The following is a 13,533-nucleotide window of genomic DNA, read 5'->3' on the forward strand; positions in this document are numbered from 1 at the left end:
ACATATGGAAAGCCACAGCTGGCCCACCACCGCTGCAGAAGATTTGGGTGTGGTTGGGACCTAGAATGCAGTGGACCTAGAATTGTGACCAGATAAAGCTTTTGGTCACAATTGCTCAGCAAAGGAGAGGGACAATCCAGCTTCCTGGTGGCCTGCTATATGATCCAGGCTTGGGGGGCTCAGTGGGGAGAACTGATTTATGCAGTTTAGGTGCACAGAGATTCAAAAGGGAATATCCTTAACAGAAGCACTGCAGTCCCTACATACAATTTAAGGAAACAATTCTCATCTTTTAAGTCGGTAAAGGTGATATTCAATGTTAGTCATACTTAGAGCAAACTAACTGAACTTAGGTGACTTAAGTCCATTCATTCCAGTGGGTCTACTCTGAGTATAACGTTTGTTATTGCCCTTTATCATTGTAACTGTCCCTGGGTAGTACACGACAATAATACATCTGACAATATAATACTCGACATGTTTCAACCCATACAGGTCTCTTCAGTATTAAAACAGAGATCTATATCCATATACTACAAAACAATGTGAAAATCTGTAGTATAGAAATACATATTCTTACGGCATCAGCAGAACTGAAAATGCATATATATTTTTTAAAAGCAACTTTCAACCTCTAAAAGAACAATTCCACATCTAAATAGTATACTTTAACTAAAATACTTCTGTTTACAATGTTTTGCAAACAGTAAGCATCAAGAGTATTACTGCCAAATACGTGGACCATTATTGGGCATTGTCATTTAGTGTGCATATTTGGTTCATATTATATATGAATTTCTGAATTAAGAATTGTTTCCTTAATCTGGAGGCAAGTTCCCTGATACTTAGAACCTCTTATGGCACCTGCTAAAGGTCTCAATAAATACCCCCTCAACAATCCACACAGTACACGAGAGTCTTTGCTCTTGCTGCTCAGTTTCTTGTGAGGCATTTTGTGTTATGCCATGTAACCCATGGCAGCCATTTTGCGGCTGGTGCCCACGGCACTCTCTCAACCGGTATGAGCTGGGTGGGGAGGGACTGGGAGGGACTTTGCCCTGGTGTGTAATCCTCTCTTTATTGCCAGGTACCAAGGCCTCAAGGAGAGCTGCTCCCCCAGCCTGATCGACCACTTTGAGGTGTCTCACCAGTGTAACCACTTCTGCCATCTCCTGGGCCTGAAGAGCATTGAAATCCCCCAGCCTCCACCTAAAGGCAAGGGCTCTCGGAGCCCCATAATGGGCAGGAAGACCCCATCAGCCCAGTCCAGCCCCCAGCTGCAGAAGAAAGGCCTGTCTAGCCCCCAGGCCTCCAGGAAAGGTTCTGTGAGCCCCAAGAGCGCCCGGAAATGCCCTGAAAACGCGGGAGAGTTGCAGTCGGTAGCAAGGCCCAAAGGAGGGGACAGTGGCAAGGCCAGCTGGCTGCAGTGAAGAGGCTCGGGGACGCTCTGCAGAAGTGCACTGTGTGTGCCTGGGGGAAGGGCTGCTGCTGCCCCTGCCGTACCCTCCTGCGTGGCTCCTCCCCTCCAGTGTGTGCGGCTTATGGTGTGTGAGGGAGGGAGCCACGCCGATGCGCCTCGGAGAAAGGGCCCTGCTCGCACACCGCCCTTGGTGGGTGGGGGCTTGGGAAGGGATCGGGAAAAGGACGGACTGTGTGGATGCTCAATGCCACAAGCGCTGTGTGGGACTTGGAGCCCCACGCACCCCTTGTGTGCATTTGCGGCATCTCAGCTGTGTGTGCTAATGTCCTGTGGACATGCGCTGCTCCTTTGGTTCCCGTAAGGATGCGGCCGGAAGCAGGGGCTAAACTCCTCGGTGCGTGGAGCCCTGGCAGGAATGACGGCTGGGCCCTGCGTTCTCTTGGCTCCAGGGAGGGCCCTGCCGATTTGACTCCCAACACCCAGCACGTCCCCACAGAAGACCTGTCGCTTGCTGCTTTCCCCATGATTGTCTGGGCCCATCACCGCAGCGAGCCCTTTGACACGCAGTCTAGTCAGCCCGCCTACCCTATTGGTCTCCCATATGGCGGGAAAGAGAGGGTGGATTCTTTTCTTTCTCCGTGGGTGGAAGAAGCAGCTTTCTTGACGGGGCTGTGTCCGAGGAGGGTATGGTTCTGTCTTCCTGGGCCTGCACTTAGGGCAATAAAAATGTCAAGTGGTTTCATGTCTTTAGAAGAGAGAAGGGGGGTTTCTTAAGCTCCACTGAGGTTTAGATCAGGGCTGAGGCACCAAACTCCCTTCATTCCTGACCACTGGCTATGCCAGTTGGGGCTGATGGGAACTGGAGTCTGACAACACCTGGAAGACCGCAGACTCTCAGCCCCCAGATTTGACTCTTCTTGCTGCTTTCTTTCCACTAGTGCCACGTGGAGCTCATTGAGCACCATGTGTGTTGCATGCAGAAGGTCCCAGGTTCTTTCCCCGTGGTCTCCAGGTTCAGCAGATCTGATCCTCTTGAAACTGCTGCCAATGACAGTGCTGGGCCCCATGGATGATGCCATTTCAGATGTCTGTAAGCTGCTACTGTCCTCAAATAGCAACATCCCCCCTTTGTCATTGTGCTGCATTCTGCTGTCTGGCTACTCCTGACAACGTAGTTGGGTTTCATCTGCCACCATCCCTGATCACTGACCATGTTCTTACGTTCTAATATGGAAGAAGGGTGACCTTCTAATCTAGGTGCAGGGAACTTGTGCCCCTTGAGATGTTGGGCTACAACTCCCCTGCTGCCTGGGGTTGATGAGAGTTGGAGTCCAGTAACATCAGGAGGTCCCTAGTTTCTACCTCTGGCCTAGTCAGATAGAAATAGCTCTTTCTTAACAAGGAACCTGCTTTCTGTTGAAATATTCGATGGCACTTCTGCTTCTCCTTTTCCCCTCGTACTGTGCAACTGTTTTTTCTTTCTTTCTGAGCTTCTTCCAAACCCAACAAGTGAGATGTTGGTGGAGGGGCAATTCAGAGAGGACACCTTGGAGCAGTAAACCGAAAGCATTTAGGAAGACATTCACAACATAGATGCCACAGACTAAGCTCTCACCATAGACTGCGATCCATTGACGTCTGATGCAGGTCAGGCAGGTGCCAGGACCCATCTCTTTATTCCTGCTACTAAATGATACCTTTCCTTTCCCTTCCTAGGAATAAGCCTAGGCTGAGACCTACTTTAGGGGCAAGGGAGATTCCCCAGGGTGATGCGAAAGCAGGGCCAGAGTTGGTGGTGGTTCTGGCAAGGAGGGTTTCCTTTGCAGGTCGGCGCATGGTGCATTTCCAGAATTTTGCTAAGGATTTTGCGCAATAAGTAAGTGTCAATGGTGCTTGTTGGCTGTAGAAGCAAAAGAACAGCGTTAGTTAAAGCTGTGGAGAAGACTGCAGCCTGTTGGGTCATGCAGCAAGAGTACAGAATTTTGTTTTGCAGCTCATCAAAGTGCCCGCTGAAGCTGGGATCTTGGCAGCGACGGGCCAAATCCTGGCTACAAGGCGGCCTCTTTTGCAGGAACTGCCCTGTAAGACTTCTTGCCTTGACACAGCTTAAAGTTGATTCTCTGGAGAGATGGACTGGATGGGAAGTTCTAGGTTTGTGGCCCAATAATTGCTGATTAAATATAAAGAGAGCAGGAAAGTACTTTACTCATGAAAGCAACTGAGAGCTGTCTGTTGAATTTCTGGGTATGCACATGTGCGTCCTTTTCCAAGCTTTTTGTAAAACTATGGAAACTAAACCTGAGAGCATCAATCTTCCCTAGAAAAACATGGGGGGCCTGCTAGTTTATTTTTAAGGGTCTAACTGGCGGCTGGTGCCTGTTTACTCAGAAGTTAGTCCCACTGAATTTGGTGGTGCTTACTGCTGAGTGAGTGCTCATAGGATTGCCGCAATTCCTCTACCCATTTAACCTGAGAGCAAGCTCTTTTGAATTCAAGGGAACCTGCTTCTGAGAAGAGATGCTTTGGATGACACTATAAGTCACTAATGAAAGGGGAGACTCAAGTTAGTTTGTAGAGACCAAAGCACAAAAAGCCATGAAAATAATGGCATCCTCTTTCTGTTTGTCTGAAGAGCAACAACTACCGGTACTTCTTGGCTGAACAGTCTGTCCAAAATTGCTGGGAAATCTTGTGAATGTCTCGCCAGCCAACTCTTCCTGCCTGTCCAGCTTTTTTTACATCACAAAACAGAAAAGCAGGCAGCAGTTCTTGCACTGGACATGCCAGAAAATAGCCTCTTGCGTCCATTGGATTTGACTGTTTGCTATGTGACCTGAAAATACACTGGGATTTTTCAGTGAATCTTTAGAGAAGAGCCGACGTGTTCCCCTGTTGCTCTTACATTTGACGCTGATATTTTTGCCCTTGCTAGCCAAGATCTGCATTGCAATTTGACACACACAATCAGGCCAGTACACTTCCTATAAAAAACTACTTTATTGCATCTTTGTTGTCCAAACAAGACCCTCTTTTGCGCTGTGCTCCAGAGCCGTTATGGCTTGGGACAGGCTGTGGCATTATAGTGAGCACAGCACTGTTGCAGATACATCTCCGAAGTCCCAACATCCAAGCTTTCCCAAATGCCAGAGAAAGAAAGGGAACCATTTGTTGCAGTTGAGGTGCTATGAAAGAAAGAAAAATATATGAGAAAGTAACAGCATCAGAATTGCTGTCTCCTGGCACCAAAATATCCTCCTAATCTGCCTGCACTAATCAAAGAGCATTTATTTTGATAAAAGGGACCTGGTGAGAGCATAATAATAATAATTTATCTGGCTGGGTCTCCCCAGCCACTGTGGGCGGCTTCCACCAAACATTAAAATACATTTAAAATATCACAGTTTAAAAACTTCCCTAAGTTGCTTTGCAACCTTGGCCCATCGATTCGTACCCAATCAAAGAGGCACACCTAATGGTTTTCCTGCACACATAACAATAACAATAACAACAAACAACAATAACAATAGCTTTGCAGGTTTAGACCTTTAACCTTCCCCAAAATAAATTCACACATGACTCAGATATTTGGTTTGGTTTTTGGCAGAAATTTAGGCCACAACTTTATTGATTACAACCAAGTGAGTGGTTGCATAGGTTCTGGTTTGATTATCTCCCTGCACCCTTGCAGGCAGCCCTGTCCCAGAGCCATGTCTGTAGGACAGACAAGGATGAACACCAGGGACAGCTGATGGAAGGTTCACCAATCAGCCGTTCTGATGTCCCTGGGACTCTGCCACTGGCCGGATCCCTTTCGGGGATAGGCGTGGCCACATCACGTGCCACGTCTATCACCTGAACCAGAGCCCATCCGCAACTTACAAGTTGTGACTAGTTGCTACGCGGCAGGTGAAACCCAAATGGCACCAGCCAATCAGCCAAGTGGGGAAAATTCCTACCGTGCCCCTGTCCCAACGACAGACGATACACGATGGCATAGCAAGGTCAACTCAAGCCCTAAATATAGGGAGTGGTGGGTGGGTGTTCCGATGCGTTAGGCCCCAAAGAGGAAGCTCAGCAGCCTTGCATGGGATTAAATAGGTCCCGCGTTGCTGCATTTTACAACGCCCCATTGGCCAGATTTCACCCCAGCAACCTGGGACCGACTTATCAGGGGTTGTGGCCTTGATTTCCAATTACCCCCACAACACTGGGTCGGGTTGCCGGTCGCACCGCAACACGTGCCCTCTTTTAATGGAGGACCCGATATTATTATTATTATTATTATTATTATTATTATTATTATTATTATTAATTTACCCACTCTCCATCCTGAATTCTCAGGGCAGGTGGCAACAATTAAGTTGAGTGATAGAGCACATGCTTTGTATGAAAAATATTCCAGGTTCAGTTTCTGGCATCTGCAGGTAGGGCTGAGAAAGACTCTTGGATTAGAAGAGGGGAACTTGTGGTCCTCATGTTGTTTGACTATTACAGGTTTGCTCAATCTTCCAAACCAGCCAGCAATAAATGTTTTTCAAAGGAAAATGGGTGCCACCTGCTGGTCATGCTCATCTTCACAAGAAAGACCTTCAGAGACACTGAAATGGCCACAGTTACGCCACAAGCAGCATATGGCGTCAAAACGGAATATAATACACAGATCGCTGAGGAGCTTAGCTCATCGTTGCAAATGTATGCACAGGTGGCCATGAAGAAAGGCTTCACCAGCATGCATTCATGGGCCCTCCCGCATTTAAAATTGTATTTTTTAAAAAGTGTGCTGCCTTGACCTTTGGCTGGGCGGATGCAGGCAAGCAGACTTGCTCCCCTGCCTCCATGACACTTGCAGTTCCCAGTGGTGGCAATGCAGTTGAATTAGGAGAGCCTATAGCACAGTGGCAAAACACAGAATCCGGAGGGCCTATAGCACAGTGGCAAAACACATGTGCTGCATGCAGAAGACCTCAGGTTCAATCCCTGGCATCTTCAGCTAACAGGTCCAGGCAGCAGGATATGTGAGATGACCTTGCTCTGCCTGAGACTCCTGAGAGCTGCTGTCAGTCAGTGTAGCCAGTACTGGTTTGAATGGACAATGTAGTCAACTTGGCCATGTGAGACACCATCCTCTGACCAGAGGACACCAAAATCTATTCCCCCACCCCCAGCTTATCGAAAGGATGGAGGGTCCTAGTTCTCCCACCACCACATCTTCAAATGATGGTGGGAATCTGGTTTAATTGATTTTAATTGATGTTAGCCGCCCTGAGCCCGGTTCTCTGGCTGGGAAGGGCGGGGTATAAATAAAATTATTATTATTATTATTATTATTATTATTATTATTATTATTATTAATTTTTGAAAAAGGTACAGGACACCTAATCCACAAGTGCAGGAGGCAGGCTTCGCTCAGGTTGGTCCACATGTTCATTGAGATTGTGCAATTTGTAAAGAAAGAGATTCAGTGAAATTGGGACCTGCATGCTGCTTCCTCTCTCATGATGCTTTTGGGCACTTCCTCTGATTCATGCCAAGTGGTTAGGAGTGCCTGGAGTCAAGAGAGAGAGAGACTCCTTGGTTGCTCTAGTGTGCAGAGATGCTTGCTTCATCTGATTGTTTTCTGGCCATTTCTTTTCTGCATTACCCTCCTCCTGTTAGCTGCAGAAGGTCTCCTGTCATTGGCAACACCATTTGGGTCTGTGCCAGGAAGATTAAGTCATAACATTGCCTTGTCCAGAAATTTGCTTTAGCTATTTACATAGCAGTTTGTGTTGCCATTACATTTTGAGTATGCTGGAGAACTCCCATTTCTTTGCAAATGAATTGAAGTTCTCAGATGCAAGCTGAGTCCCATTATCTGAACACACTTGCGTTGGGAACACCAAATCTTGCAAAATGAGCCTTCGGTTTCCTCATGACTGTCTTATTTCTAGCATCTGAATTGCCTTCAATCTCCCAGAAATTGAATTTTATGGGTAGCACATGCAGTGCTATGGGAGGATTTTATGGGTAGCACATGCAGTGGAAGAATCTCTGTTGTTGATTTATGCATGATCAACAGGAGTCACATCCTGCTATCAAGAATTAATTCCTGATGTGTGTTCATTCCTGGCCAGTAAACACACTCTGCCCAATTGTTTGTTCCCGACTTTGCCGTGCAAGAAGGCTGGAACAACTGTTCTCTGCCCTTGAAATGAAAGATTCCTTCTTCCACAGTGAGCTCATCTTTGATTAGGAAATATTGTTCTGCTCCTGATGGTAGCTGATTCTTGTCTTCGGTCCATCCTTTTACTATTGCTTCCTTGATAGTGCACCTAGATGTATTTTTCATTAGCCTCCTCAATTTCATGGATATTGGTTGCTGATATTGGGAGATAGTGCAATGTATTGATCACTTCAATGTCTTTGCCCCTTTCTGTAGATCTTTTTGCCATTGGCTGTATATGCTTTGCTAAGGATGTCTGCTAACTACCTGTCATCAGTGTGGGCACCCTAGTCTTGCACGGTAATCTCTTGGAGCACTCAGGAGGTGGCTTTGTTGTTATTGTCTAAAGCGATAGCATTGACTGCATGACCATAGGTTGTTGCTGGAATTGCTAAACTCAAAAAAAACAAAAACAAAATCATTGCAAGGAATTCTGTGTCTGGGTATTACCCTGTCCAGTCCCCCATTAGGTGGCCCAGTGAAAGGTCTAAACTGAGGCCTTTCTCAGATGCATTACATTGGAGTGTCTGCTTGTTGTTCTGTCTGACAGTCCTGCAAGGCTGGGGCATTAGCAATCGTTTCTTTCTCTGAAATGAATGTGTGGTATTGTAGACCTCTCCATTCCTACTGAACTTCCTTCTGGTAAGTTGTCACATTGGCCTCACAACTGTGGCCAAATGAAGACAGAACTTGGGCGACAAAACATTCCAGTAACGTATTGCACTTCTTTCATGTCTGCTGGAGCTGGCATGGCTCAGGTTGCCTCAACTGTGTGAGGGTCTTTTTCAGCCTCCATACCTGTCCATCCTATGTTAACTTTATCTTTCTCACCTGCATTTTTTCCCTGCATTCCGTTTAATGTCTTTGTCTCTGCATCCCTGTGGAAAGGCTTTTGATTCCCTGCCATGATCCTGCGCAGCCATCATCTACTATGGGGATATCCTCTTCTTGTATTTTCACTCCACCCTTCTAGGTCTGCCCTGAAAGACCTCTGTAATGTAGGACAGATCCCCACTGGCATATGAAGCCACCCAAAGTGACTAAATGGAGTTGCAGAGATTGCAAGCATCCTTATTTAGTAACCTGTGCCAAAATCTATTATTTGCATCGCAGAGCATAGAAGATTCTAGCTTTTGAAAGTCAGAGGAACCAGGGACAGGGAACCAGGAGCTAGCAGTTGAGCTATGAGGCTGGAACCAAGAAGCAATCTGGAGAGGCAGAGTTGAATCAAGCAGAAAACACAACCAAAGTGCTATCTAGATGTCGGAGCTGAGGCCAGAGCCAGCAGGAAGGAGCAATCCAGGAGGCCAAAGGGCAAAGCCAGAAGGCAGGTCTGAAGAGCAAAGCCAAAAGTCAGGACCAAAGGTGAAAAACATATCAGAGCTTGATAGGTCTTGTTGCTCAGGCAAAGGTCTAACCAAAGCAGAAAGCTGTTTATAGCCCTTCCTGACCAGGAGGGTCCAGTGGCCAGTATGGGTGAGAAGAGTCAGTCCAGGGCCTACAGATGCTTAATTGCTAGGCAAATGCTCCTACCTGCAGTTCTGTGGCTTGGCACATGGGCCAGCACTACACAGACGGGAAGGTTTCCAGTTCAAGCCACAGCAGTTCTTGATAGGAAATTCTGGCAGTGTTTTATCTACCGTAGGTACTGGATTTCTCCAGTGTTCAAGTTTAGGCCTTTGTTGGTCAGTGCAGCTTGCCTGATCACTTCTTTACCACTAAGGTGGTGTATACACAGGAAGCAGTGGCTTCTGCTGATGCTGAGATATCACTGCTGTGGAGCATTTCAAGTTGCTCTCTTGCTGGATTATATAATGCACCAGGAGTCTTCTTCATGGCATGTAAACTACTCCTGCTGCTGAGTCTACCTCAGGTTGCATCTCACCATCCAGGCATGCTTCACTAATGACAATATCCTAGTATGTTTGTAAAATCTCCATTGCACATGGAAGAAGCATTCTTTTTTTCCCCCGGAGGAAAGAAAATTCTGATGCAAGGCCTTGGATCATGCACGTGGCCTCCGTTGCAGAACTCTACACAACAGGTCTTTCTGGCTTTCCACAACAGTTGCATTTCCCCATTGGCTGCATTGTGTTGTCATTGTACATAATCTTTGTGCGATGCGTATGGGATTCAGTTTGAAGGATCGCACTGCAGATAGCCCCACTTGTTGCATTGCAGCTGCTGCGATGCTTCTCTGCCTGTGACCCAACGGTTTGAACCTCAGTCTGTTTTTGTGGATTGAGGACAGCCGCAGTGTCACCAGCGCTGTCTGGTGTCTGTGTCTCGCCCCTCCAGGTCATCTTTAGAACCGTCTCTAATGGGCTTCCTTTGGCTTTGACACATAGCATTGAAGGGACTGAGCCTGTCGCATTCCCGGAAGCGCTGCTCTGGTACCAGGCACTAGTCTTTCATGCTGTCTCCCGTACATCTAATAGTGGGTGCTTTTCTTCGGCATGTTGCCTCGCTGCATGTTTTTAAGGGCTTTCAGTCTCTCGTGTGCAGGCACCAGTCCAGCATCAAATCGCCTTCCCTGAGCAGCCATTCTCACAGGGAGTTGTCCATGGACAGGAAGGTACCATAGACTCTCTTTTCCCTAATAGAAGAATTGGTTCAATCTTCAAAATAGCAAGCAGTGCACAAGGCAGGCAATGGCATAAGAGTCGATGCTTTCCCCCTTCAGATTGCTCTTTGGAGAAGAAAAAAAATAACTCACTACAGTTTCCACTTCGTTGTGGGGTGGATGGGTGGCAAGAAGCCATGGGGCTCCCAGAAATGGTGTTGATGCAGAATCATCTTCCACTTTAGAACATTGCAAACCCCTCTGCCCAGCTTCTCTAAGAGATAAGGACAAAAGCTTCACTTTCTGCTGAGAGTCACTCTCACTACATGACTAGCTCTGTGTAGAGTTTGAACATAGTTCCACCAGCTTCATCACCGAGCTGAGATTTTGTCTGTAAATTCCAGAAGATCGGGCAGCTCCGGGGCTGCTGCGTTCCAGAACTCAGCTGCCGCCACCGCGTTTTAAGCTTTAAGGTGTAGAGATGGTTGCCAACTTGAACGGTGTTCAAAAGGGAAGGATGGGTTCATGGAGGTTAAAGCTTTTGAGGGCAACTAGTCATGATGAATGTATACTACCTCCCATATCGGAGGCAGGGTGCCTCTGGATACCAGTTGCTGGAAACATGAGGGGGGTGCTCTTTTCCTTGCATCCTGCCAGTGGGCTTCCTAGAGTCATCTAGTAGTTTGCCGCCTTATTGAATGTTGGGCTAGATAGACCTTTGGTCTGACACAGCAGGGCTCTTAAGTTGTAAAGAGAGAGATTCGGCAGAAGCTAGGCCTGCCAAAAACTTTCATTGAACCAGAGAGGTGTGTACCAAATATTTGACAGCTAAAAGCTCTTTGTCTGGAAGCAGATTCCTTCCAGGAAACCTGCTCTCTTAAGTTCCTTTAAACACATCGAAGAGATAACTAGGAGACCAAGGCAAACAATGGTATGTCATTGAATTGGGCTTCTAGAAGTTTACCTCTCTGCCTTTTCCAGGGACATATCCTGTGCTTTTGGATTTCCAACTCCCAACTCCCAACCAAAGGAATAGGCAGCTACCTTAATTGGCATGCCCCAAAAGTAGAAGCAAAAAAGACGCGAGCACATCTAATATTCATTTAAATATATGTGCATTTTAATAGCTCTGCTGATTTTTTTTAAAAAAAGAATAATTGTCCCAATAGTAGCACATTCCGAGAGGATGGTTTAAGACTGGCCAGGTGGCAAATGAGATGACAGCGCAGAATGAGAGCATCGCCCCGTATTTGCCTCCGGCACAGAAATGCTCAGAGCCAGGCAGTGCCAGTTACATGTTTCAGGGAAGCTCTTGGGCAAGATACCTTCAGTGGGCTCCCTCTCTCAGTGATGCTGCTCCCCTACGACCACCCTTGTCACCAGATGCAGCTGCTCTCTTCCTCGCCATTGCTACTGCCTGCTTGCTTGTTTTAGGCTGAGAGCTAGTGAGCAAGCTGGCAGCAGCTCCTGCTCCTGCTCCCTGTTTGCATCATTACTTTCCCTTGGATCCGAGTCAGAAGTGGGTAGACAAGGGGCCTGCAGTGCTGAAGAGAAATAGCAGAACCCCGGCTAGACTGTGGGCCCTTGGCAGGTGCCTGGCTATGCCTTCGGCTGGTGCTGGCACAACCAGCCGATATTGCACACACTTGCATGGGCATCTGATCATCTCCTAGCTTCCCTGTAACTTACTGCTCGCACTTCTCCTGCCGGCTGGAGGTGGCCATGTAGCTTTTGCAAACATCAGCACTGCAAGGGGAATGGGTAAGAGGAATACACTCACCAGGTGAACAAGTCTTGGCAGCAAATATAGACTGGGTAGCTGGTAGAGTTTAGGTTGGCTTTGCTGAAGAAGTCTAGGCAGTCAGTCACCCCTCCTCTGGGCACATAAAGGATACCTGTTGTGGGTTGCAGAGTCCATGAGAGAAGGCTGGGAAGTGGGTGAGAGTTCTATACGATTGGTGGCACGTGCCCAGGAGATCTGCATGTCTTTGGGCTGGTACTTGTGTTTGGGAGCCATACTGTCACTAAAGGAGTGACTTCGTCCACCAGCATTTTGTATGGCATTGTTGTTTGCATAGCATATTGATGGGACAAGCAAGGTTATTTGGGGTTGACTGGGTGCACCACTTTTCTCCATGTATGGCTATCATAAATCCTAGCCCTTGCATATAGTTTGACCTCTCCCTTCTCAATTAATCTCCAGAATGGATGTAGCTTAGTGGCACAGCATCTATTCGCTTTGTGTATGGAAATCAATCTCAGGTTTAAACCCCAGCATCTCCTAGTGGGGCTGGGAATGTCCCCTGCTTGAAACCCTGGAGAGCCACTGCCAGTCAGAGTAGACAGTATTGAGCTAGATGGACCAATGGTCTGACTCAGATTAAGGCAGCTTCCTACATGTTCCCATTTCCAACAGTTAGTTTCTCCTTTCCCCCTCTTTTTGTTCTCCCAGGATCCTTATTGAATGTGACATGGGCAAACTGGCCCTTTCCTCTAATCCAGGCATGGGGATCTGTGGCCTCCCAGATGCTGGAACAATTCCCATCATCCCTAACCATTGGTTGAGCTAGCTGGGAATTCAATAACACCCAGAGAGCCACAGGCTCCCTTTCCTTGAACCCTTGGGCCCCTTTCTGCCACCAAACACCCTTATGTTACCTGCAAGGCACGCGTTGATCAGGGACACACAGGCTCCTGTGAACAAGGCCCGGGGAACGATGCTGGAAAATTCACCCTTGCGTTGCGGTGCCATGGACGCTTAACACACACACAGACACAAAAAAGCTGGCTGAGCAGGATGAACTGGATCAAGTGACTATATATGGGGTTTCCTCCCTGATTTGTTCACACCAGGTCAAAGCCCCCCAAGTGTCTCCAGTGCGTTAGCTGGGGCAGGCAGTTCCAGGAAGCCACAGCAGTTGGGGACGTAGCTATGGGCTGGACAGTTTTTCCTGATCTCAGAGCCTACATGTTCCTCACCGGACGGCCAACTTACTCAAGCCTCCCAACATGATCCCAATGGAGCTCAGATTGGCAAATCCACAAAGAGCAAAGGTTGTTATGATTTCAGCTCTCTCCTGGGGAACAAGAGAGACAGTGTGATCAGTTCTGCTGTAACAGCACAAGTGGCCCCATGCCAATCACTCCTGCCATAGTGAATACCAGCCCCTTTCTTTGCCCTGTTGTGGGGATGCTCTGTGGGAAGCAGCATCAGCATCCCAGTGCAATCAAGAGCCTAACTCAGTGCTGGCTAGTTGAGGGGTTGCTCCTTGTTTCTGAGTTCTGGATCAACAGATCAGGGGTGCCGTCTAGACCTTGTTGGACTCCCAACTCATCAGCCCCAGCCAG

General features: G+C 47.6%; 2 protein-coding genes across 3 annotated transcripts in view; one reads left to right on the plus strand and one right to left on the minus strand.

Moving 5' to 3' along the window:
* Positions 1–3,191, plus strand: part of ALPK3 (alpha kinase 3) — a 100,656-nt gene extending 97,465 nt beyond the window's left edge. For both annotated transcript variants that reach the window (XM_033168071.1, XM_033168072.1), the window contains one exon: positions 1,088–3,191. In XM_033168071.1, the coding sequence (XP_033023962.1) occupies positions 1,088–1,430 (343 nt within the window). In that variant the 3' untranslated portion in view covers positions 1,431–3,191. The remainder of the gene's footprint in view (positions 1–1,087) is intronic.
* Positions 3,192–4,310: 1,119 nt separating this feature from the next.
* The window catches only part of LOC117057206 (sodium/nucleoside cotransporter 1-like), a 30,872-nt gene continuing 21,649 nt past the window's right edge, over positions 4,311–13,533 (minus strand). Inside the window, exons 15-18 of the mRNA XM_033168074.1 lie at positions 13,181–13,262; positions 12,844–12,942; positions 11,966–12,080; positions 4,311–4,602 (exon numbers count right to left, since the gene is read on the minus strand). Coding sequence (XP_033023965.1) covers positions 4,473–4,602; positions 11,966–12,080; positions 12,844–12,942; positions 13,181–13,262 — 426 coding nt within the window. The 3' untranslated portion in view covers positions 4,311–4,472. The remainder of the gene's footprint in view (positions 4,603–11,965; positions 12,081–12,843; positions 12,943–13,180; positions 13,263–13,533) is intronic.

This window comes from Lacerta agilis, chromosome 13 (assembly GCF_009819535.1).
Source record: "Lacerta agilis isolate rLacAgi1 chromosome 13, rLacAgi1.pri, whole genome shotgun sequence".
Classification (NCBI taxonomy): domain Eukaryota; kingdom Metazoa; phylum Chordata; class Lepidosauria; order Squamata; family Lacertidae; genus Lacerta; species Lacerta agilis.